Here is a 22,661-nt window from a genome sequence, read left to right as displayed (position 1 = left end):
AGTGAAAATTAAGAACTAGAAATTCAAAATTGCATTTCTGAAATCTAGGACACGTGAAACCCCAGGATAACAAGATGTCAGGAATTCTTCATGTTCAGAAGTCTCAACAGGATGGAGGATACTAGAAGTCCTACAGCAACTCTACTCATTTCCTCATGTAAGCTGCAGAATCCTGCAGTGAACCCATTTAACCAGGGACCATAATTCTGCATTGTTTTGCTGGCGTTGTTGCAGTGGTGGGGGAACAACTGTTAGTAAAGCTATACCAACCAACCCACTAGTGAGATGCAACACCTAGCATGAGAATTCTTCTGCAGAATAAATAAATTACGTTAGACAAAGCCTTCTTGGTGACAGTGTATTTTTATTAGGATTTCTTGCCAACAACTCTATCAGAGATTTCCCTTACTATTTATGGTAAACAACATCAAGCAGGCCTTAGCTAGGAGAGATGTGAGATGGTTCTATCTCAGGACAGTTTGAGGAGTAAGATTCCACCTAAAAGATCCAAGTCAGAGCTCTTGCATTGCTTTTACTCTAGCCTGCATGGAAATGGAAGCATTCAGTACTGGAAAAGCAGAGGAACCAAAACCAAGAAAAAACAAGCATACAAACAACAACAAAACACACACACACACACACAAAAAAAACCACAAACATTTGGTATGGGAAAGCTAGGTAGTTTTGCATCCTACACAGAGTTCTCATCAGTTGTATATACATGAATAACAGAAGTGGACAAATGCTTTCAAATCTCCCATCAGCAATTTAAGACTTCTTCCACTGACTCAGCCAAAACAGAAGCAAGCCTTCAGAAAGTAATTCTGAGAAGAAACCAGCATATTCCACAACTCAAATAAACAGTGAGGTTCCTATTTACAGATGGGATGTAAAAGCTTTAAACCCAAGGAACTATGGAGAAAAAAATGTTAACAAAAAAGTAACTAACTAAAAGTAACTAACAAGATATTTTCTACTTTAGACTGCAGCAAAGAGGGAAGAAAACTACAGTGCTGTTGCCTGAAACAGACCATGAGTGACATACTGCCATCTTGACTTTAAGCCATGGTGAGGCCTGGGAATCACTCACTTTCTCGTCTAGTGAATAACAAGCAACATTTGGAGGCTATTATGTAGTAGATTTTCGCAAGGAGGGGGAAGAGATTTGTATCTTACACACAAAATATATCTACAATAAATACTATCAGTAGAAAGGTTTCCAAATTCAATAGTAAAAGGTAGATAAAGAAAAATGAAAACCATATATCATATATATACATAATATCCATTGAGATTTTTAAAATCTTCAGTAAGCTTAAGAGTTACATGTCCTATAATTACATGTCCTCAAATTATCTGCTTTGTATTAATAATTCTTCTCATATATTTTAACACTCTAGCATCCATTTTCAAACACATCAACTCTAATATTAAACTAAAGCCATCATTTTCAGTAACTGTTTTATCTCACTATCAGAAACACTTCTCTGAATCACACAAGTACTGCTCTATTTCTCTCTCCAAGTAGAAAGAACACAGCTCTACCAGAAAGTCTTTTGCTCTGCTATTAGGCTCTTGTAATAACTTTTCTGCCAATAAAAGGTTTTGCAACAAAAAGCATGGGGGTGTTTTGAGGGTAAATACAGTAAATCCCATAATTCTGTCAATATTGAATAAACATGTCTCTCAGATAAGTTAGAAGAGATCCTATTAAGAAAGAAGATTTTTCATTACTATAATTATTTCCCATTTTCATATGAAAAAATAACAGCAAAGTTAACACACACATCTTTTGGTATGACTACTACCTCTGAGTTCGCCTGCTCTGCCTGTAAGTGCTTGCACTCATCTTTCAGCTTTTCAGATTCTCTCTCACGCTCCAAAGTCATTTTGTCCATCAGCGTCTGAACTTGGACCAGCTCCTTTTTCAGGACAGCCACATCTTCCACGCCAGGCCTTTGTAGCTGGAAAGTAGAAAAGTAGGAATGAGCAATATGATGTTGGCAGACGTGCTTCCAGCATCAAATTTCATCTCTCAAAATCTTTCAAACCAAGATATAGACAAGGTGACATACACAGTATTACAGCTAGAACTAAAAAAGAAAAAGGAAAGTATGTATCATTCCCAAAGGAAACAGGATTTCATGGCTGCTTGTCAGTTCTTGCCTTCTAGATTTTGAACTTGTTTTCCAATATCAACCAAATCTGACAAAAAGGGATAAGGACCCAAAGATTGAATTCCTATAATTTTCAAGTAGGTAAATGGCTAAGTACGGGAGGGAGACCTTCACTGGGAGAAAACACTGAAGTGACAAGCAATCCATGCAATAAATTTATCTGAAGTCATAATTCCATGAGAAGTAGGTTATATTGATTCCACTACTCTATGGAACAAATTACTGTATATGCTATACTGCGGTAAAACACACAAGCCCCTCTCATGACTGAGACATATAACAATCCACTACAACCCAGACTTCTAGAATGATATTGTTTCTGTCTTCAAGAACTTCTATTTCAGAAAACATCAAGAACAGACAAAAAAAAAAAAAAGGCAACTGAAGGAGATGTTTGAAGGCACCATCAGACACACTTCACTCTAGACCCATATGTAAAATCTGCTGGTAATTACATCTAAAGCACCATAAAGTCCTTCCAAGAGAAGACTGATGGAGTGAAGGAAGAGGGAAGACAATACTGGGCACTGAAGAAAGAGAAAAGTGCTGGCAGTTCATAGAGAATGGATACAGGAAAAAGGGTAGGAATGTACAATCATAGAATGGTTTGGGTTGGAAAGGACCCTTAAGGATCCCCTAGTTCCAACCCCCTGCCATGGGCAGGGACACCTCCCACCAGACCAGGCTGACCAAAGCCCCATCCAGCCTGGCCTTGAACACCTCCAGGGATGGGGCATCCACAGCTTCTCTGGGCAACCTGTGCCAGTGCCTCACCACCCTCTGAGGGAAGAATTTCTTCCTTATATCTGACCTGAATTTACCCTCTTTTAGTTTAGAAGGAGAAAGGAAGATAAAACTAAACAGGTAGAGAGGAATGGATAGGTCCAGTGGCTGGTCATGGCCAAGAGGAACCAGTAGACACTTGAGGACAGCTGACTACAGGGAAGAAGGGTAATAAACACCGCCCTACTGTCCTCCAGAGTCTTTGCAGTGGTTGAGTGGAAGACAAGCAAGAAGTTATGAAGTCCCTTAGCCACTGCTTTGGAAGCAGCACAGCTGCTGAGTCATGAAGATCACTTCCAGAAGCCATGGCTATCTATAAAAGTCACCATGAGCCAAAATCTTGGAATACACGCATATCAGTATCATCAGCCAAAAGCAAGAGGGAAAACATTAACAGATGACAGCTGCCAGACTTTTAGCCACCATGTCACAGAGCACGTCTGTGAACACTCCTTATGAATGCAGCTGTCCAGCGACAGTCATAGCGTAACACCTCATGGAAAAAGGGTGATCTAAAGACAGCTCCTGAAGTCAACAATGGCATTCACCAAGTGCAGGGCTGTGTAACATATCTAGAGCTGTAATACTCTGCAAAATTATTGAAATGTGGAGCATCACACAAGCAGACTACAACATAACATATGGTAAATTTTAATATACACTGGAAAAATGTTGAAAATTTAAGTCACTGAAAAAAAGCAGAAACAATGGTGTTCTGAACTTCCTTTTAACCCACAATCAGATGTCTGCAATTTCAACAGTTTGTCTACTTTAAAGCTGTCTTTATACGGTAGGTATATTCCCCCTTGACTTGAAAGTTATAAAAACATTAATAGTGTGATATGAATACCAGCTCTGTCTTTAAGTCTTCTACTGTACTTCTCTCCTTCAGCAGTTCTTGTGTTAGGTTTGTCAATTTCTGTTCTGCACCTTCCCGAAGGCTGATTTCTTCATCATACTTTGCTTTAAGATCTAATTAAGAAGGAAGTTGAATAAATGATCACTTGCACAAGCTACATAAAAAGAGAACAGAATCAGACCTCATTACTCACCCACAATTTCAGTGGCCAGTTGTGCTGCTTTTTGCTCAAATAAGTCTTTCATTTGCTTAATATTAAAATTTTCTACTTGGATCTCTTCTAGTTGTCGTTCTAATGATTCTATTTCCATAAAAAGAACAGTATTACTTTCCAGAATTGCTAGGACAAGGTTATACAGTTACTCACATCAATATCAAACCACAGCAGATAAAAAATTAATCTAAGTTCACTTTGCTAATCCAATTACCTTAATAAAGTGAGTGACTTCACTCAAGTTAAATATCTATGAGCATGACAGTGGAACCTGTTACTAGTGGAGTACTATGCAAAATTAAGTACATATTGGTTTTCACCAGTCACAAATAGCCCTTCAGATCACTGTAACATGGTGCTGAAGTCAGAGCCCTGAACTGTGATTAAAAGCTCTTTAATCATGATCGGATACTCATGGGTACATTAGAAAAACCTTATTCCATGAGTACTTCAAGGAAAAGAAACATTGTGCAAAAATTATTGGCCCAGAAAACAACTAAAACAACAAAATTCACTGTTCTCTTTCCTAGCAATGAGTACAGAAGAACACTGAATAAACCAGCACTGACAAATGATACAGTTTAAATGTATACAGCCATGGTTTTTCTCAGCAAAAGACTTGAATTGAATGCTTGAATACATGAAACAATTTAAAATAAGTTTAAAACTATTAATACACAACCGCTTTTACAGTTAGAAAAATTGTCTCACTTCTACAAATCACAGACCCCAAGCCTCTGTAACATTTCCCTACTCTATAGCTGTCTTAAGCACTTGTTTGTGTTATTTGTTTTCAGTAATTGAACTATTTCATCATGTTATGTCTTTAGCTTACCAAAACTGCTTTTTCATCAACCCAAAAGCTACACTGAACAAAACTTTAGAAAACCCAAAACAATTCAGAAATTAATACAATAAAATGTTAGCCACCTGTAGATGTAGATGTTGTCAATCCATCAGACTTAGAATCCTTAAGAAAACAGAAGGATAAATGCTTCATTAGACAGAAGGAATAAAAACTACTACTTCAAAAGTTCATCCCACTTTTGGAAAAGACAAAAATTAAGATTTCTATGCTCATATACTGCAGTATAATTGTTTGAAATCAGGTATTTTTATATCAGAAAGACTGGAAAAGGACAAGATCTTCTATTTCTTGTATTGCTATCAAACTTCCAGACTTGCAAGACTCACAACCCCCCCCCTTTCCTTTCCTTAATATTGAAATCTGACCTAAAACACAGGTTACAGACACTATTAAATACATCTGAGACGGCATTCTGTCAGAATATAATTTCTGAGGTTTATAACTATCCATTATCTAAGTAGCTTATAGTTATCTAAGTAGCTTATAGTACCTAAGTGAGTTTCCTTAGGGCACAACACAAATTTTTTTTCAATTGTTTGTTCAGTTCATACAGACTTCTGTGAAATCACACTACTATTCTTCCCCATGCTTTTTGCTTTTTGTTTTTACAAGAAAGACCCCATTGACTTTTCTCGTTACAGGTGAAACACTACATTCAATTTATTGTCTTTAATAAACTGAGTTCTGAAGAAGCCCAACAGAAAGAAAAGTCTGAACTGAACTTGTTGGAAGTAGTATGGAAGAATCATTACCTACTCTTAGCTTTTTTCTTCATATTTATATATAATTAACACTGTGGAGAGATAACTAGCTTTATTTCCAAGAACATGTCAATATTCAAGTTATGGAACTAACTAAATCAGGCCACGTGCCTTACAAAAAAGGTATTAATCTTCAATGTCAATGCTGATGATAAACCTGCTTCAAGTATTTTAAAGCAATTACTTGCTGCCGCTGCCCCTGCAATTTTTCTAGTTCTTTCTTCAACTCTTCTGAATACCACCTCTCCTCCTAGAAAGAAAAAAAAAAAAAGAGATGGGGGAAAGAGAACTGTAAATTTGGTTAATTAAGATACTGGAACATCTTAATTTGTAATTTGAAACAGAGAAACACATGCAAGTAAAATATCTTTCCAACCTTCAGTGAAGCTTGCAAGTCTTGTACTTCTTGTCGGAGCAGTGATACTTCATCTCTGAATAAATATATCCATGGAGTGGAGAAAATTAATATGCAGCCATTATATTTTTGTCAATTATGTACAGGTTATAATGTATATTAAATAACTGCAAGACAGTTATAGACATACACTACATAAATATAACTTACATAAATATATTTTTTGAAATTTGGAACAAAGTGGATAACAGATACTTATTAGTTCATTTTGCACATCACCCAAAAAACGCTGAAACATTCATTGGATAAGCAAAGGAATAGATTTGCAAAAAATCTCATGAAAACAAAAACAAAACGCAAATCTAATTCAGTGCATCAGGTTGACCACGAGTTCAGAACTGCAAAGCTGTGCACTGGGACGTTTAACTGTTTTACATGCCATGTCGCGAAAAGGACAGGTCTATTCTCCTTCACTTCCCATATCACATAAGGAACAATGCTAAGAGACAGCATGCTATTTTACTCCTTTTGAAATATGTAGTTACATAATTTTTCATTCACACAACAATTCAGATACACTCACTTAATAGTTTGAATGCCTAAAGCGATGGGATTTAAAATTCTCAAATTTAATGTTCAAGCCTCCAGCCATGCAAGAGCACAAGATGCAAGGCTAAATTGTTACTAATTAGTTTAGACAGCACCCTTATAAATCTCAGGTCTCCTTACAGAAGGAGATAGCTACACATACAGTAATAATGTTGCATCACTGAGATATAGCCACTTCAAATGTAGATATACAGGTCATTAAAATCATGCAAACATATCCTTTCCTATTGCTTGTGCAGTGGCATCACTGAGGGGCACACAGAATACGTATGTGTGGGTGTCAATACCAACATATTCTGTTTTACACTATACAGTTTTATTGTTCATGTGCTGCATTATCCCCTCCTCCACAGGCATTCTTTTAAATTGTCTCATACTTTGGAGAAAAACAAAACAAAGTAAGCTATTTCTTAGCTAAACTGTGAAGGAATAGACTCAACCTACAGTTCACGTTAGCAACAGGTCAGGGTCACCAAGAAGCAAGCAAAATACGTTCACTTGAATGAACAAAAAAGAAACTTCAAGAATGACCAATTTTAATGGTGAAATGAAGACGTGATATTGGGAGGGTTGTTTTTTTTCAGAAGATTTTCTGCTATTTATACATTATTTGGCCTGCACAACATAAATTGGAGGTTCATAAATGTAATTTTAATGAGACAGGTATAACTGCAACTCAAAACCTATACATTGCTTGGGGGTGGAGAAGCAGGAGCAGCTTTCTCACCAGTATTAAGTAAATCAGTTAATATTCACACAGCAGATTAGAAATGAAATCTCAGGCAGGTGAAACAGTTAACTATGTTAAAGCCTGGCCTGAACACATACCAGACCTGCAATACTAAACCATTTAATATGCTCTGTTCTTTGTAAGTTTTTGAACTGTACAAAAAATAGCTTATAATATATGGGAAGAAGAAGGGGAGGAAAGGGGAAAAACAGGAAACACCCTTCTACCATAGTTGCCTCAATATTCCCAACGCTGTCTTGCTTGACATTTATAAGACAAAACCTAAATTTGGCTTAACTGCCCAGCAGAAAATGAACAGGAAAGAAGAAGAAAATTGTAACGGATCACTCTAGAACTGTAACTTTGTTTTTCTTACTGCCATCCAAATCCTCACCAAATCTCCCTTTCCGGTAGTGCTGTTAGTTCTGTCTTCTTCTCAGCACATCTGTGCCTCACCATCCAGCAAACCCCTGTTGCCTTTTCCTTACGCTGCTCTGTTCCCAAATGGCAACGCTGGTGCCTCCATCCAGTGGCCTAGCTCAGCTGCTCTGGGGAGTTACATGATTTATTCCTGGCCCTAGTTACAGTACTTGACTGAAGGTGGGGCGGGAGGACACAGTGTAATTCATCATACCTGTCTCTCTCTCTTGACTAAATAAGGAACTTCATGGACCAAACTTAGCTTATGAACCACGTGCAGACTTTGCTGCTAGACCACTAGCAGAGTGGCCCCCTGCTGCAGGTTGGAATACTTTTTTAATGCAGTATTCTGAGTATTGAAAAAACATGTTTATGTTGAATGAGAGTTTTCTCAAGCAGGCATGCAACTGAGAAACATTAAAAAATGCCACTCTAACAGGAAGAAATAGCTCGTGTTACACAACAGCTCTCAGACTCCCTTCATTCCATCCAAGCTCCCTGACCTTGTCCACTTTTTCAATTACATGAGAGAAAACAAAACCACTTGTTCTTAAACTGTCAAGAGTCAGAAAAAAAAATTGTATTTCGCCAGCCAACATCTGGTTGACATTGGAAACTTGCAGGCATAAAAATAAATCTTTCATAAACTATATAAACAATATAGTTACGACCAATAATTCCCCCATGTGAATGCTATTATTCTACTACAAGTATTATTTTGGGTCCAAGTTATATCACTTTGAAAAGATTTAAATCAAAGAAGAAATACTCATTCTTGAGTAAATGTGCACATAGGAAACCCAAAATAGCTCTGCTAGTACCATACCATTTCCTCATATATAAAGCCTGAATTTCGATTTCTTTTGTTCTCCCCAAGCTATACAATTCCTTTTATTTCAAACTATCCTCCACATCTTATAACTTCTTGTTGGCTTTTCATACATTTGGAGAATACAGTGGATAAAAGCGATCATAAAAATAGCACCACTGCAAAAAAATAAAAAAATAAGAAAATTCTACTCCCCTCGAACAGTTAGGCTGCAGCATGCTCACTTTAAAAAGCATAGCAATTTACTTTTTCAGGGAGTACAGCCAGAAACCTACAGCAGCTGGAAAAAAACAGAGCTCGTGAGGAAGGGCCCATCCGTGCATGAAGACAAGACCTCTCTGATAACATTGGGTCTAGCTGGCTTGGTCTGCACAACACTGGGGAGGCAAGGATCTTCACTTGGGTAGTAACTGAAATACATTGCCTTCCACACACTTTTCTCACCAAAGTATCAACCTTCCACGAGTTACATAAATGCATGTATTTTTCAGTGTGATCATTTATCATTTTGGGTCATGTTTCTACTAGTCACAAACACTTGAATGGTTTACTTCCCAGCAGCAGCAGAAGCCAGCTCCATTAGTAGGGGATACCTTGCAGGGTTTTGAAGTGGGTACCCCCGTTTGCTGAATGAGGCCAGTCAGCTGCTCACTGTGACACTGTTGCATACAGACCAAAAGAGAGAGTTTGGCCAGGGGAGAAGGGGGGACCAAACAGCAATGTGGACTGTCATTTACAACCATCCACGATAAACCTCAAATAGAAAAAGAACCGGCAGGAAGCAAAATGAACCATGTGTAAACTCTACCCATAAGAAAAAGTTCTCCATACCAACATGAGGGATTACTCAAACACAGGCAGACTACTCTAAACTGTTCTACTAAGAGTAAATTTCATCTCATCAGTGTCTGCTGGTCTCAGAAATAAAACAGTCTGATATGTTTCCTAGGAATATATTCAACAGCTTGCTTTTGACCAAAGAGTTAAACAAAATAAATTAGAGAAAATTTCTGCAAATGAGGATGGAGTTTCTGGAACGTGGAAGGGGACTGAGTGACACAGAGACTTCTCAGATTTGCAGGTAGCTAGGTAATATGGGAAGCTATTCAGGCAAAAACTGATGTTATTTTTACCCAGTAAGTACTCTAACCACTAGGGGACAAAATCAGGTTTCTCCTGTATAGTCAGGGTTGTCCTCCCCCCAAGCTCAAAAGATGAAATTTCAGCTCTATGATGCAAATAAGGATAAGCCAGTATTTTTCTGCCACACTCCTAAAAATCATTCCAGTTTGTTACACTACATTCTCAGATGCATGAAAAACAGATGACTGAATTAACAATTTAAACCTAAACAACTGGTTTTCATTTATTGTCAGATTAATATCAACCAATGGAAGTTTCAAGCTGCTTTTTAATTATAGCTGGAAATAGGACACGAACATTTAAATACTTCAGTACGTAATTAAGTGTTCAAATTAATACTGCCTTCAGTGTAATTAGAAGCAGCTCAACACTGACACAAAAGCACATGCACAAATGAGTAGTGTTCCACCTTTCCGGTGACAGATGACCTTCTCCTCCATGAGTTGAATCAATGCCAGAATTATGAACCGCTTCATAGTGCTTGAACAGCTCCTCAGCTGATCCATGAGACTTCATACAGAGAGGACAGATAAAGCCCTATTATAAAAAGGGGGGAAACGGAAAAAAAAGGAGATGAGAAGTAATATTTTTTTTCATCACCTGCCCAAATTTAAGTGCTTTTTATGCATCTAAAAGGTAGCAGATAAAATTGTTATTTTAAAAAGATTCATACTATTTCTTTCCTGCTCTGATAGCAGCTTTGGCAATTAAAAATTTAGAAAATGCCTAAATAATTCATGTTTCATTATTCAGTGCTTTCTTTTCCAGTAGCATTACATACCAGTAATGAGGCCTTTATTTAGAAAAATAAGGAGTTAGAAGGACTGCACTGCAACTTCCACCATATTTAGGCTACTGATTTCAGAAAAGACCAGGAGATTAAGAACCACTTTTTACATCACATATAATTAATTAGTAAGTGCAATTCAGAAAAATACTATCTCAAGGAAATCACACCTCAACAGCCTAAAGAAGCTGAAGTCATCCACTTTCATTCCAAAATACCTACTACAAGCTGACCAAGGCAAAAACTTATCAGAGTAATACCGTCATTCCACCCATTAAATGACGGCCAAGTGAAAACAGTTATTATTATGCACCCCTAAATATTTGTAGAGTGTCCAGACTGACACTTACCATAAGTCTCATCCATCTCATTTTATCTAGCAACCTCCTACACCTGCTTTTAAGGGCTGGATTTTGTTTTGGTTCTTCACTCATTTGGTTATCATGCCCACTCCAAGACTAATTCTCATTTATACCATAGCCAATATACACCATGGTGACAAAACAAAGAAATTTCAGAGTGCAAGCAAATAATTTAATCTCCCGTTAAAGGCTCCTTATGATTCCAAACTGTGTAAAGAGAACTTCATGCAAGTGAAACTAAGGTCCCCTGGTTGCTAAGTCTTAAATAACCAAACATTGGCATGGATTTATTGCAAGAGAACTGCCAAGTTCAGGAACTCAAACGTGGCTGAAGCTCCAGAGCATTGAGCAGGGACTTCACAACTGCTATTATTTATTTACTGCTTCAGAAATTAATAATTAAATATAGCTGCTTGTCAAATCCAGCACATATTATTTTAAAGACTAATTTTAGCACAACTCTGTTAAAGAGAACAGTATACTCCATCAGCAGACAACAAGCATTTACCTTGAACAAACATTTTCTTATTTCCAGAACTGATCCACACTGTTTCACTCCGGATTAAAACAAGTAACTTACATATAGGCATACATACCAACACAGGTACAGAAAGATGGTTAAAGTACTAAGTTCCCAATAACATTTATCTGACGGCAGTGAAAGTACCACAGGGAAATTCTAGGAAATTCCTGGCAAATAGCAGTGGCAGTGAACCATAGGAGCGGTCCAAAAGAGCAAGGAATGTATTTTAACTAGCAGGTGAAAGTAGACAGTCTCATACAGCGACACTGCAACAGAATCCTTCTGGATGAAAGGCTACCGAGCGATTTTCAGCATTCAGTTTAGTCTCCCAGTGACAGGAATGCCTGCAGTTCTCAGAGAAAAGCAGACTCCTTGTTGCACAATTAAGAGCATCTGGAAAGAACGAGAGTAGAAAACTGCTCTGTCCTCTCCTTCATTTTGCCCTTTATTTCTTTCCACTTAAACAGCAAGTTCATTTCTTTGTTTGGTTTTGGGGTGGATGATGTGGTGGTTTTTTTTGGTGTGGGGTCGGGTTTTATTCTGTGGAAAGAGGGGCCCTGGAGAAGAGCAAAGAATAGGTTATGTTCGCAATTAGCCCAAGGGGACAGCAATCGATCATTTGTCTGGTTATTAAGCAAAGCCAGCCCCAGATTTTCCAGAAAGGCAAGCAGAAGTGACTGCAGCCACTGCAGGGCCGAGGGGCCAAAGGCAGAGGAAAGCTGCTGCTGTCCAGGGACCGGGCTGCGAGTGAGAGCCCCTGGGGTGGACGGGAGCTCCTGCTCTGTAGAGCCAGGCTTGCTGGCACCAGATAATAACAGAATCTTCTAATACCAGGAGCCACCTTCCCCTTCCATGGGCAGAGCGCGTCACCCACCCGCCCCGGCCTCTCCACCGGCACTGCCAAACCCGGGGTTGGCCTCGCTTTTGAGGGGCCTGGCACTGCTGGGGTCGGCGCCGGCTACGGCTCGCATACACGCCCTTACGCTAACACAGCATTTCCTAAAGGTGTGAATCACGAGCTCTGAGAAAGATGTTACCCTTCTGCAAAAGGGCAGCCTTGGGGAAGGATGGAAGACACCAACCTTCCCCCTGCTTCCAGAGCTGGGGTGGGAAAGACCACCAGCTCCTACCGCTGCGTGCGCCCCAGCTCCCACAGAAAAGCCTTACGCCTACATACTCGGGCCTGGATTCCTTCTTGCAGGCTGGTACTGCTGCTGAAGCCAGAGCTGACATCTGAATGCTAATTCAGCTCTCTTTACAGTAAGAAAGCCAGAATCATCAGGACCTGCCTGGGCACCCGCCAATAACAGGCAGCAGCATACAGCTTTCCTGGGCCTGCAACCGTTAGCCCCAGGTGAGCATCTTGTCTGGGGTGGTGGGTCTCTCTTTTTCTTTTTTTTTTTCAGTGCAACCATAAAAAAGCTCTTTCTCAGCATTGTCTTGAGATGTATCTTGAAAACACGCAAAAGTATACTGCACTAAATTAAAGATGAACGAGTGAGAAGGAAGAGGAAGGGAAGAAAAACTGATGGTCTGAGATGCTTAAATCTTGTAAGCATTTTTGTTAGTTTCCAGGAATTTATATCAAGTTGTGAGGTCTTGTCTTGGATAAAGAGCAGATTGCACCGTTACAACCATGAGGTGTACCCTGGTCACCACAGCTGGGGAGGGGAGGGCAGGGAGGTCTCCATTTCAGTAAGTCTACACTTGGCTTCCTTAACTAACAGGCTCCTTTGCGGAACGAGCAAGTACCAGAGCACTCTTTTTCAGTTTGAAGAAGATAGCTGCCACACATAACATGCACCATTACAGTTTTCAGAAGGTTGTATTTGCCAACAGGTATTTGGTAGATTTCATTTAAAAACACATTTACGAGTTACTTTGCATAAGGCACAGTCACAGAGAAGTGGAAGGAGTTTAATATTCCTCATTTAATAAAAGTAAAGATATCACTTATAACCCCTGCAGTGCTGCACCGTAAGTTTTAAATCCCTAACTGATGTTTCTAATTGGGCTTTATCTTTTGCTTTATGGAGGGAGAAAAGAGCCCGAAAGAAGTTAAAGGATGATTAGTTGCTTTTTGTTTTTATAAATAGATAAAATATAAATCTAAATGACAATTTTTTGAATCCAATATGTTTTGCAGATACCTGTCGGTTAAGGAAGAAAAAAAAATAAAACCAAAACCGCCACATTCACAAGCTTTCATCAGGACAGAGTTCTCAGGATCACCGCAGACCTTCTGAAGCAAGATAGAGCAAGAATATTGAAAAGAGAAGAAGTCCAAACCAAAACACCGTATACATGCATGAACAGCCCACTAAGAATCAGCACACAACTTAGAGCTCAAAGTAGCGTCTGACCTAGTGGTCAAGGCACTACAATGAGAATGCGACAGGCACTGAATTTCAAATTCCAATTTTCTGATTCAGAGGGAAAAGCTTCTCTTCCAGGCAGATGCTTCTGAGCCATGCATAGCACCAAGCACCTCCACAGCATCACTCTGTTCTCTGCAGGACAGATCTTCCTTAGCGCGGACTTCAAAATAGACAAGCTCATTCAGAGCGGAACAGTAGAAATGCATAGCAACGTAGAAATTGCATAGGAAGGTGTCTTGTCTCAGCTTGGGTTATAATGCCAAATTTTACCAGTGATCTTGAAATCCATGGAAGTACCAGATGCTCATTTATTTGCCTTTGTCAAGAAAGACTAATAGCCAAGCCTGTAGAGGGGAAAAATAGCTACAAACATCTTCTAATAGTTAAGATTTACTTTCAGACCTGATAAAGTTAAGCTTCTCTCTCCTAAAAGCCATACGAGGCAAAAAATTTCTTGCAGGTAACATTAATATTTTTACAAATCATTAATAGAGCACTTCTGGGGAACTAAGCCAGAATGCTCAAAGTGGCACTAGAAGGGAACTCTTGCAACAAGAGCTACCGTATTTATTTTTATTGTACCAATATAACTTACAGGGCAATTAGCTGTTCGAAGAACTTTGGCCTCCCACACAGGAACACTCCCCTGCAAGAGCTGGGGCACAGACTCGTAGGCACACTGAACATGGCCAGAGTGACTCCAGACAGCCATGGAGTCCTAACCCTCAGCCTTGTTAGACCTGATTCAGAAGTAGTTTACGTAACAGAAAACAGCATGCATAGGACTGAAGGGATTCTGCTTCTCTGGCTTCTTGTATCACTCTGTAGGACTGAGTAGAGAGGGAAGTGAAAGTATATCATTGAAAATTTCAACCTTTTCAGAATATGACCTTGTAAATGTTTTTCCTCACCATTCTGCACAAACCTGATCTAAACATGAAGTTATGTTCTGTGACAACACATTTAGATAAGCAATATTTTCCCTACTCAGGAGCAAAGAAAACTGAAGATATGCAAAAATATTTTTCAACAAACTGAAGGTTTCAGCGTGCAATTTAAAAAAAAAGCAACACATCTACACAGAGGTGTCCAACTCTCCGATCACCGTCAACAGAGAGCTATTCAACACAGTTAATGGATCAAGAAACTCATCAGCTGACCTAACAAATGCGTACATTGTAAGTAGGGTCAGCATAACAGCTCCCCAGGCTCCCTCACTGATAACTGGAGCTTGAAACAACTACATATATATGCCTTAAATCTAAATCTAAACTTCTACCAACTGCTCTTTTCTCCCAGAGTTTTACTGAAGTAGTCTATGTAAAGCTAGTATGAAATCTGTAATTAATGAGTGAAAACACAGCAAACTTGACTCTAGACTCCTTTTTCACAAACTAAAATTGGAGCTATCTGGCAAAAAGAAGCCACCTCTTCTTAAGGGACAGTCCCATGGGCAAAAACAGCTTTTACGGAATGGAATTCAGATTTGCTTAAAGAGTTGGAGTACAAGAGAGAAGGCCTTCTAGGTAAGTTTGGAAGTCACAGACATAGCTACCCTGCTTCCTTAGCATTTTCCTTAAAATTGGGGTAACTTTCTGTTCTCCAACACATTTTAATACTGCAAAGAACTAAACAAATGGCTGCTGTAATTACTGCTGATCTACAGCTGTCTGTGGTAGAGAGACATCTAACAGGAATTGTGCATGTGGAGCTCTATTTGTTAATGTAAACACAACTTCTGCAACATCTTGCATTTTTATCCCAGCAATTACATCATGAGTCAAGCTTAAAGAACCAAGGAACTTTGCTATTTTCCACTGAGAAGTTGATTTTGTTCCATAAACACTCTTCTTGGAAAATATTTAAGTACTGTGGTGAACAAAAAATAAGCAATAACAACCAAAAAAAAAAAAAAACACCACAGAATTGCAGTATAATTGCTACTTTTACCAATTTGGAAAAGGTGAGTGGATAGTCCACCACATACACACTATGGAACAGCTCAGTCCAGTCCAGTACATATTTTAGCATGTTTGGCGTTTACATGACCAGGTTCTGGTTTACATAAATTTGAGCTTTCTGGGCTTCATCTTTGACCTTCCAGAAATACTGGGCCAGCACTCAAGCCTACAGCCTATTTACAGTGAGCCACACGAACAAAAAGTGATAGCTGTGACTCAAGTCCAAAGTTGTAATACCTCCCAGTCATGATCTATGTTTGCCAATGTCTCAGAACTCAGACTTACATTAAAAACCCTCAGAACTGCATTGGTATGACAAGCTGATGCTGTGAATAATGTTATGCAGGTTTAAAAACTTCTTCAGCACATTCAAGAACCTGTTCATATACTCAGATGCATAAACACCTTTCTGGAGGCGATTTTAGTTTTAAGTGTGCCAATTATTTGGAAAGATTCCAAATTCACTATTCATGTTTTTCCACTGAAGCTGAACCTCCACAACCTTCCCTGATACTACTTAAATGCTAAGTGAAAACATGTAACTCTCAACTAAAATTCAGATATTCTCCAGTTACACAGTGATTTAAAGGCTGAAACATTTTACAGGACAGAAGGTTAGGAACTGTGTACGCTTAGGGCCAGAGGACAAAAATGCTTCAGAGCTGAAAGCTGTATCACGTAGTTTCTACGTTTTGTTTCCTGAATACACATTGAAGCAATTAACTGAATCCTCAGGAAGTTCTCAGAGGTAATTTAAACTGCCTGCCTAGAGAGTAAGGGCAAGACCACACCTGTAATTTATTTCAGAAGTCTGACATACGGACAAAAAAATAAAAATAAAATTACAAGATATTTGAAGTTAAAGAATAAATAAATCAGGTCATTCATTTTATATATTCTTAAAAGGAGAATACTATTGACAGATTTTTCCCCCCGTGTCTTCTACCAAAAAAGCTCTTTCCCCTGTGTTTACGTGCACACTAAGATGACTGCACCTTCCTGAGATGACATCTAATCATTAGAAAAGTGGGTTAAAAGGTCACATTCCATAAAATTAAGATCCATCCATTTCAATTTTATAAGCAGGTATTTAACTTTCTCATCGAAAAGAAAAAGGGTGCCTTGCTACAGTTCATTTTATAACATACTGCAGACTCAATGTCTTTCCAGAAAAGAATCTGTATTCTTCTTGACATGAAAAGAAACAATCTCTAGTTCTGTTCGCTTCTGTTTTTATTACTATTGATGAGTAGGATTACAGTTCTGTCACAACATACAAAGCTACAATTTTGTCATGAATTAGAAATTCAAATTCAGTGGATTATCTATTACTTAAAATAAAGTCATATGAAATGGCCAAGCCAAATCAAATCAGTATCTCTGATTCTTCATTCTCTTAGTATTCTTCAGACGTTGCAGCAAATTAATGTAGTAACGCAGCTCAGCCAATTATTTTTGTTCCTGTGCGAAGCAGACAAGTACCAACAAGGTGAAAACTGCAACCTAATTGGAGAAGCAGCTGAAAGAGCAGCCAAAGAGGATAAAATATAACATCAGCATGAAAGCACTGATACGATGCTCTGTGGAAAAAAAAAAAAAAAAAAAAAAAGGAAAAGGAAAAAAAAGCAGTCTGCAACATTCCAAGGACATCCATAAAAAAAGAATATGTAATCAACTGAGATAAGAGACAAGCAGAAAAAAACACCAAGAAGAATGAGGTATTTTCAAAGACAGAAAACATATTCTTGCACAGTTTTCCAATTTACACTCTAGGCAAATGAGCTATAAAAAGCCTTTTCTGAAAACAGCGTCATATTTTGCTTGTATTAGCCAAGAAATGCGTTATTTACTAAGCATCTGGAAAGTCATGAAAACAACCCAAGATCAGTTAAAAACTGACTTAGATTTAGCTGCATCGTAGCTCAGACAATAGACATTAACAGCCAGCATATCCTAAACGCTGCAAAAGTGCCACACAGTGGTTTTCTGGATGCCCCTGGAGAAACCAGGAAGTCTGAAATTAAGCTTCACTGGTTTACTGTTTAAACATCTTGAACATCCAACATAGACAGTCAGGAAATGGTGGAAACAGTTTAGAAATGTATCATTCCTTTAGGAAAAAGAAAACAAAACAGAACGAACCACAGGGCTTTTGTTAGTGGCTCCAGTGTATATATAAAAGTTGGGGAACAATGTCCCTGTTTGGGAACGTGGCGATGTGTTTCACTTCCGTAAGGAATTTGTTTGGCCAAGCTGACTATATATGGACAAATACACTTGCCAACGTTATGGTGCCTGTTCCTGCAGCTGCGTAGGCCTTACCTTTTAGGGTAAGGCTTCATCAGGGCTTGAGGAGTGGGGAAAAGTATTTCACTGCTATTTTCACCAGTTATCACATGGAGCAATCCCTAGTTTGAAAAATGAGGGCTGCACAGAGAGCTATTTAAGGGAAAGACCATAAATCATGCTGCAGGTGAGCAGTGAGGATCCTTTCCTGCAGCAGGCCATCAGACACATTCAGAAGGTCCAGGGGAGGACACCTCTGCCTGAAGAATGGCACCAACTCTCCTTCCACGGAGGATGGAGGGGAGGGAAGGGCAAGGAGAACAGAGTGGCAAGCGGCCTGACTTACTAAAATTTTGATCAGCAGGGAGGCTGAATCAGCAAAAGACAGGTTAGCGAAGAAAGCAATAGGCAAACTTAAAAGTAAGGTACTAATTAATGCTTTTGTCAACCAACTAGCCATTTTTCAGGTCACACAACGTGAGACTAAACACTGGCATTCTGATGCTTCCTGTCTCCATATTCGAGGACAATGCACTGGCAAAAAAAATAATAATTAATAATAATAATAATAATAATAAATCAGGAGCTTCTGCAGCACTGTTTCCAGCAAAATGTACCTGAGCTTCTCATAGGAGTATCAACAAGCCACACTAAGCCATACATCAGTCTGAGTATGCCAAAGTCAGCAATGTTTCATATGTCTGATACAAAAGATGACTTTGACAGCAGATTATACTCTTCTTATAATGCTGCCTCAGGAATGGCAAAGATGCAATGAAGGGTGACAGCTTGGTTGTGTTCCTGTTTTGGGATCAGAATGTGCTTGTTGTAAATACAAGCTATCATTTTCTATCAGCAAAGACAAACCACCAGCTTCTCAGTAGTCAAGTATTTAAAATTTTACATTCTAGCACTGATGATGATTAACAAATGCCCCAATTTTTCAATGTTTCTATGAACACTGACATAATAAAGGTGAAACTGATAAATAACTCCCTATATATTAGCATTCTTTGTTTCTCACCTCTCCCAGATATTTATCAAATCACTGACCTAATACAGCTTTAGCAACAGCAAACAGCAAAAGTTAGCAACAACTGAATTTGCCTTTCGCACGCTACACTTAACACACCAATGTTATCAGGTTAAAAAGTTGTGACAAGTAACTGATGGTGGCGAAACAAAAACTCTTATTGGGCAAGAACCCACAGTCAACTCCCAAAACTATCTTAAACACAGCCCAGATTAAATGAAAGAATGATTTCTTCAGGTAACCAAGACATTTCTAATGGCTCACATCCCATTATCTATCGATACCATTGCATCAGGAACGCCACAGTCTGCCACTGTAAGTGACAGCTTATTCAACTAAGGCACTAGCATAGTGACCAGAAAATTGACAAAATAAAAGCAATGTGACCGCAAACACAGCACTACAGAGGGTCCTTGCTTCAACAGGTGGCGGTGATGAGTTAATCAGAAGCCAGTTCCCAGTTCTGCTGGCTATGAGGAAGTCCCTCTGTGCACCTGGAGAGCAGCAGCTGCCAGTTTTACCACAGCTCTTGCTCACTGTAACAGGTGTCAGTTCGTCCTTTAAAAGGGATCTCAGGTGACTTTGAGATAATCTCTGTAATGAGGGTGTTCAGCATCTTTGGGAATAAAGTCCCACACTTTTAAGTCTTCCCTTTAAAAATAAAGCAGAAATACGCATTAGGTTCTAGGTTGGCAAAAAAGCACTACTTAGCATATGCATATAGCAACAAACAGAATAAAATCACCTAGCTTATACAACTAAGAGTAAACACTGACTCCAAAACTCAGAAGTAAGATCATCAGAAGGAATGCAAAACAATTTTTATGTTCTTTCAGGCTCATTTGGTGCATGGAAAGTTGCCTGCCCTTAGAAGTCAAATCTACTCTCTGAAGGTTCCCAAGGGGGGGAGATCAGATAGCTGAAGGCTTTAGGCTGTTATTTTACATTCTACGACCTACAACCGGAAGAATTTAGAAACACACTACTACTTACAGTCTATTAACAGAAACAGCCTTTGCATTTTGTTGGAGATATAAAACAATTCCAGTATGATGTGGGTGTTTTGTTGTTGTTGTTGTACCTATAAGGATCTAAAAATGTTCAAGAAGAGAAGCTTCTAAACTATTTTTGAAATTCCTATCTTCAGTTCCATCCTGTATGCAACGTATCTGTGTCCCTCTAGAAATCTGCTTTAAAATGTTAGCTAATAAAAGCTTAAAACATGTATTTTCACAAAGGATTTACAAGATCTAATACTGTATTTATCATGAAACTGACTCTAGTATATCAAATGAAGTATATCAAATAATGCAAGCCTTATTTACAAGAAAGACAAGTAAAAGCTGTTTGAAAGGAACACATTAGTGAATGTGAGTCTCCCAATACTGCAAGTGTTTCATGTGAGACAAAACTGTAAACCAGAGAGCTAAACATAAGTGAATTCTTCTGCTGAATGTATACTTTTGAATCCTGCAAAGAGATCAACTATTTTTCTGTGAAGAATCAAACGAAACATACTTAAAAAAAAAAAAAAAGCTGACATCCAAGCCATGAGAAAAGATGTATGTTCATTTAAAACAGTCCATTACCAAAGCTATTGAAACAAAATAAACAAGACCCACAGTAACAGCTGGAAGGTCACGAAGCTCCTGTCTTCCTTCTGTCCCAGTGTGTTCATTCTGGTAATGTTCACACAGATCAGTAGGAGTTACACACACTTTCATACAGAGTGGACAGATGAAGCCCTGTGAAATGTATATTGGTCTTTAAAAAACTAATAAAGACACAAAAAGATCTGGAATCAAATAATGTTCAAATTCTTATGCTGAAAGTTCTTACAATCACTAAAAGCAAAGTCTGCAGCTACTTCCTGTTGGAAGGTTAATTTTTGCAAACTATATATCAATACCATGGAAAAAAAAAACAAGAAAGAGCAGTTATTAAGAACATGAAAATAAATCTAGAACACACTTTAAAAGCTAGTACCATGCTGCATATTATTAAGTGTTTTCCAGACACCCTTGGGACCCCCTTCATGTGGCAGAGGAACATGCAGTGTAACAAATCATGAATGGACCATTAAAGGCATCAGATCAGATCCATCATGCAGTTTCCCACAGGCATTTTCAGATGCGTGACAGAAAGAGACCAGGATGGTCCATCAAGACTGCAGAAATATCTCTGTAAATTAATAAGCAAATTTACAGCAGAATGAGAGGCATAGGTGCTAGTGCAACCGCGTGCCCAACTGGCATTCCCACTTAGGGAAAAAGAAGCCTCTTTCTTGGTAGAATTAAAAAAAAAAAAAAAAAAAAGGAGGGGGGTGGAGATTAAGCATACTCAACCAGGGATTCACCAAAGCCAGAAGTTAAATGAGATTCTGAAGAACAGCAGCTTTACATCCTCAAGAAACATCCTTAACCACCTGGAAAAAGCTGGGTGTAGCATAACGTGCTCTGGGTCTCTGTCCACACTGCTGGCTGCAGGATGCCTGCACCTCCTTGGCAGACCACTGCAGGGGCAGACAGAATGGCCTGAACACAGCCCCTGCAGAGGTGCACGTCCACAAAGGAGGTCTGTGACAGATCTGTCTAACCAATGCAGCCATGGTATATACTAACATAAGCGTACACCACAGGTGGACTGCAAACATGCAATATTTAGCAACCCTTCACTGCAGATGGAGTTGCACTGGGACCTAAGGTACAAAGAAAGAAGAGGCTCTAACTTTTCCTTCTTAGACTGCAGAGTGAATAAAATACATATCCAGAGCTAATTACAGGTCCAGGTGTGACATAACAGCCCCAGAAGGGACTAAAATGAGCTTTCCTCTCTTGTTGAGCAATAAACAGTTTGAATTTAACCAACCTTCCTCACTCCTTTTGTTTTGTACTACAACTCTCAAAAGTCAGGACTGATTTCAACCAGGTTTGAAGGGAATAGGAAGCCTGAGAATCTACCCAGATTTAATAATTATTCTCCCTTTGAATCTTACAGAAATACAAATCAGAAAATCTAGTTAAGAAATTGGAATGAAAACAAGTCAACTAGATCTCTGGTTTTATGCAATACTGGAGAACCAGGTGGGATTGTAACTATCTGAAGGACAGAAAACATTCTGCAAAGCCTGGCTAAGGTGCTTTTGGAGAGAGAGTTCTCTGAAAGACAACATCTTAGGCCAGCTGCACAGGAAAAGGAAGGCCAAGAGAAAGGCTCAAGTTGCATGCCAAAATACATGAATCTCAGGAGAATAAGAAACCATCACCAGCTTCAGAATTCAGTTTCAAACAGATTTTGAAATTGTGTGCTAAAGAGAACACCCTACTTGTAACTAATGCAGCAGATGGTGGAAGTATTGACAACTAAAAAATACTTTTTAATATGTTATGTAGTATCAACCAAAAGTGACACGGCAGCCTTTGGCCTGACTTGAGTTTCAACTCAGTAGCAAGAAAAACTAATGGTGTAGTAGTGCAGGCACAACAACACTTTTAAAGCACGTCCTACGTCAAGAAGATAACCCCACATTAGTACTGAGGTACCTTGTGACACCCACCAGCTGTACAGCCAGTGATATTACACT

General features: G+C 38.8%; 1 protein-coding gene across 5 annotated transcripts in view; it reads right to left on the bottom strand.

The window, feature by feature from the left end:
• Positions 1–22,661, bottom strand: part of EEA1 (early endosome antigen 1) — a 75,551-nt gene that overhangs the window by 44,733 nt on the left and 8,157 nt on the right. For 2 of the 5 annotated variants that reach the window (XM_035551564.2, XM_035551566.2), the window contains exons 3-10: positions 20,701–20,823; positions 10,158–10,285; positions 6,039–6,093; positions 5,847–5,912; positions 4,964–5,003; positions 4,013–4,120; positions 3,811–3,932; positions 1,809–1,964 (exon numbers count right to left, since the gene is read on the bottom strand). In XM_035551564.2, coding sequence (XP_035407457.1) covers positions 1,809–1,964; positions 3,811–3,932; positions 4,013–4,120; positions 4,964–5,003; positions 5,847–5,912; positions 6,039–6,093; positions 10,158–10,285; positions 20,701–20,823 — 798 coding nt within the window. Of the gene's footprint in view, positions 1–1,808; positions 1,965–3,810; positions 3,933–4,012; positions 4,121–4,963; positions 5,004–5,773; positions 5,913–6,038; positions 6,094–10,157; positions 10,286–20,700; positions 20,824–22,661 lie in introns of those variants that run through there. The other 3 variants (XM_035551565.2, XM_035551567.2, XM_035551568.2) reach the window with 2 other exon arrangements.

This window comes from Cygnus atratus, chromosome 1 (genome assembly GCF_013377495.2).
Source record: "Cygnus atratus isolate AKBS03 ecotype Queensland, Australia chromosome 1, CAtr_DNAZoo_HiC_assembly, whole genome shotgun sequence".
Lineage (NCBI taxonomy): Eukaryota > Metazoa > Chordata > Aves > Anseriformes > Anatidae > Cygnus > Cygnus atratus.
Note: the sequence above shows the minus strand (reverse complement) of the source record. Positions and strands in the feature narration are given on the sequence as shown.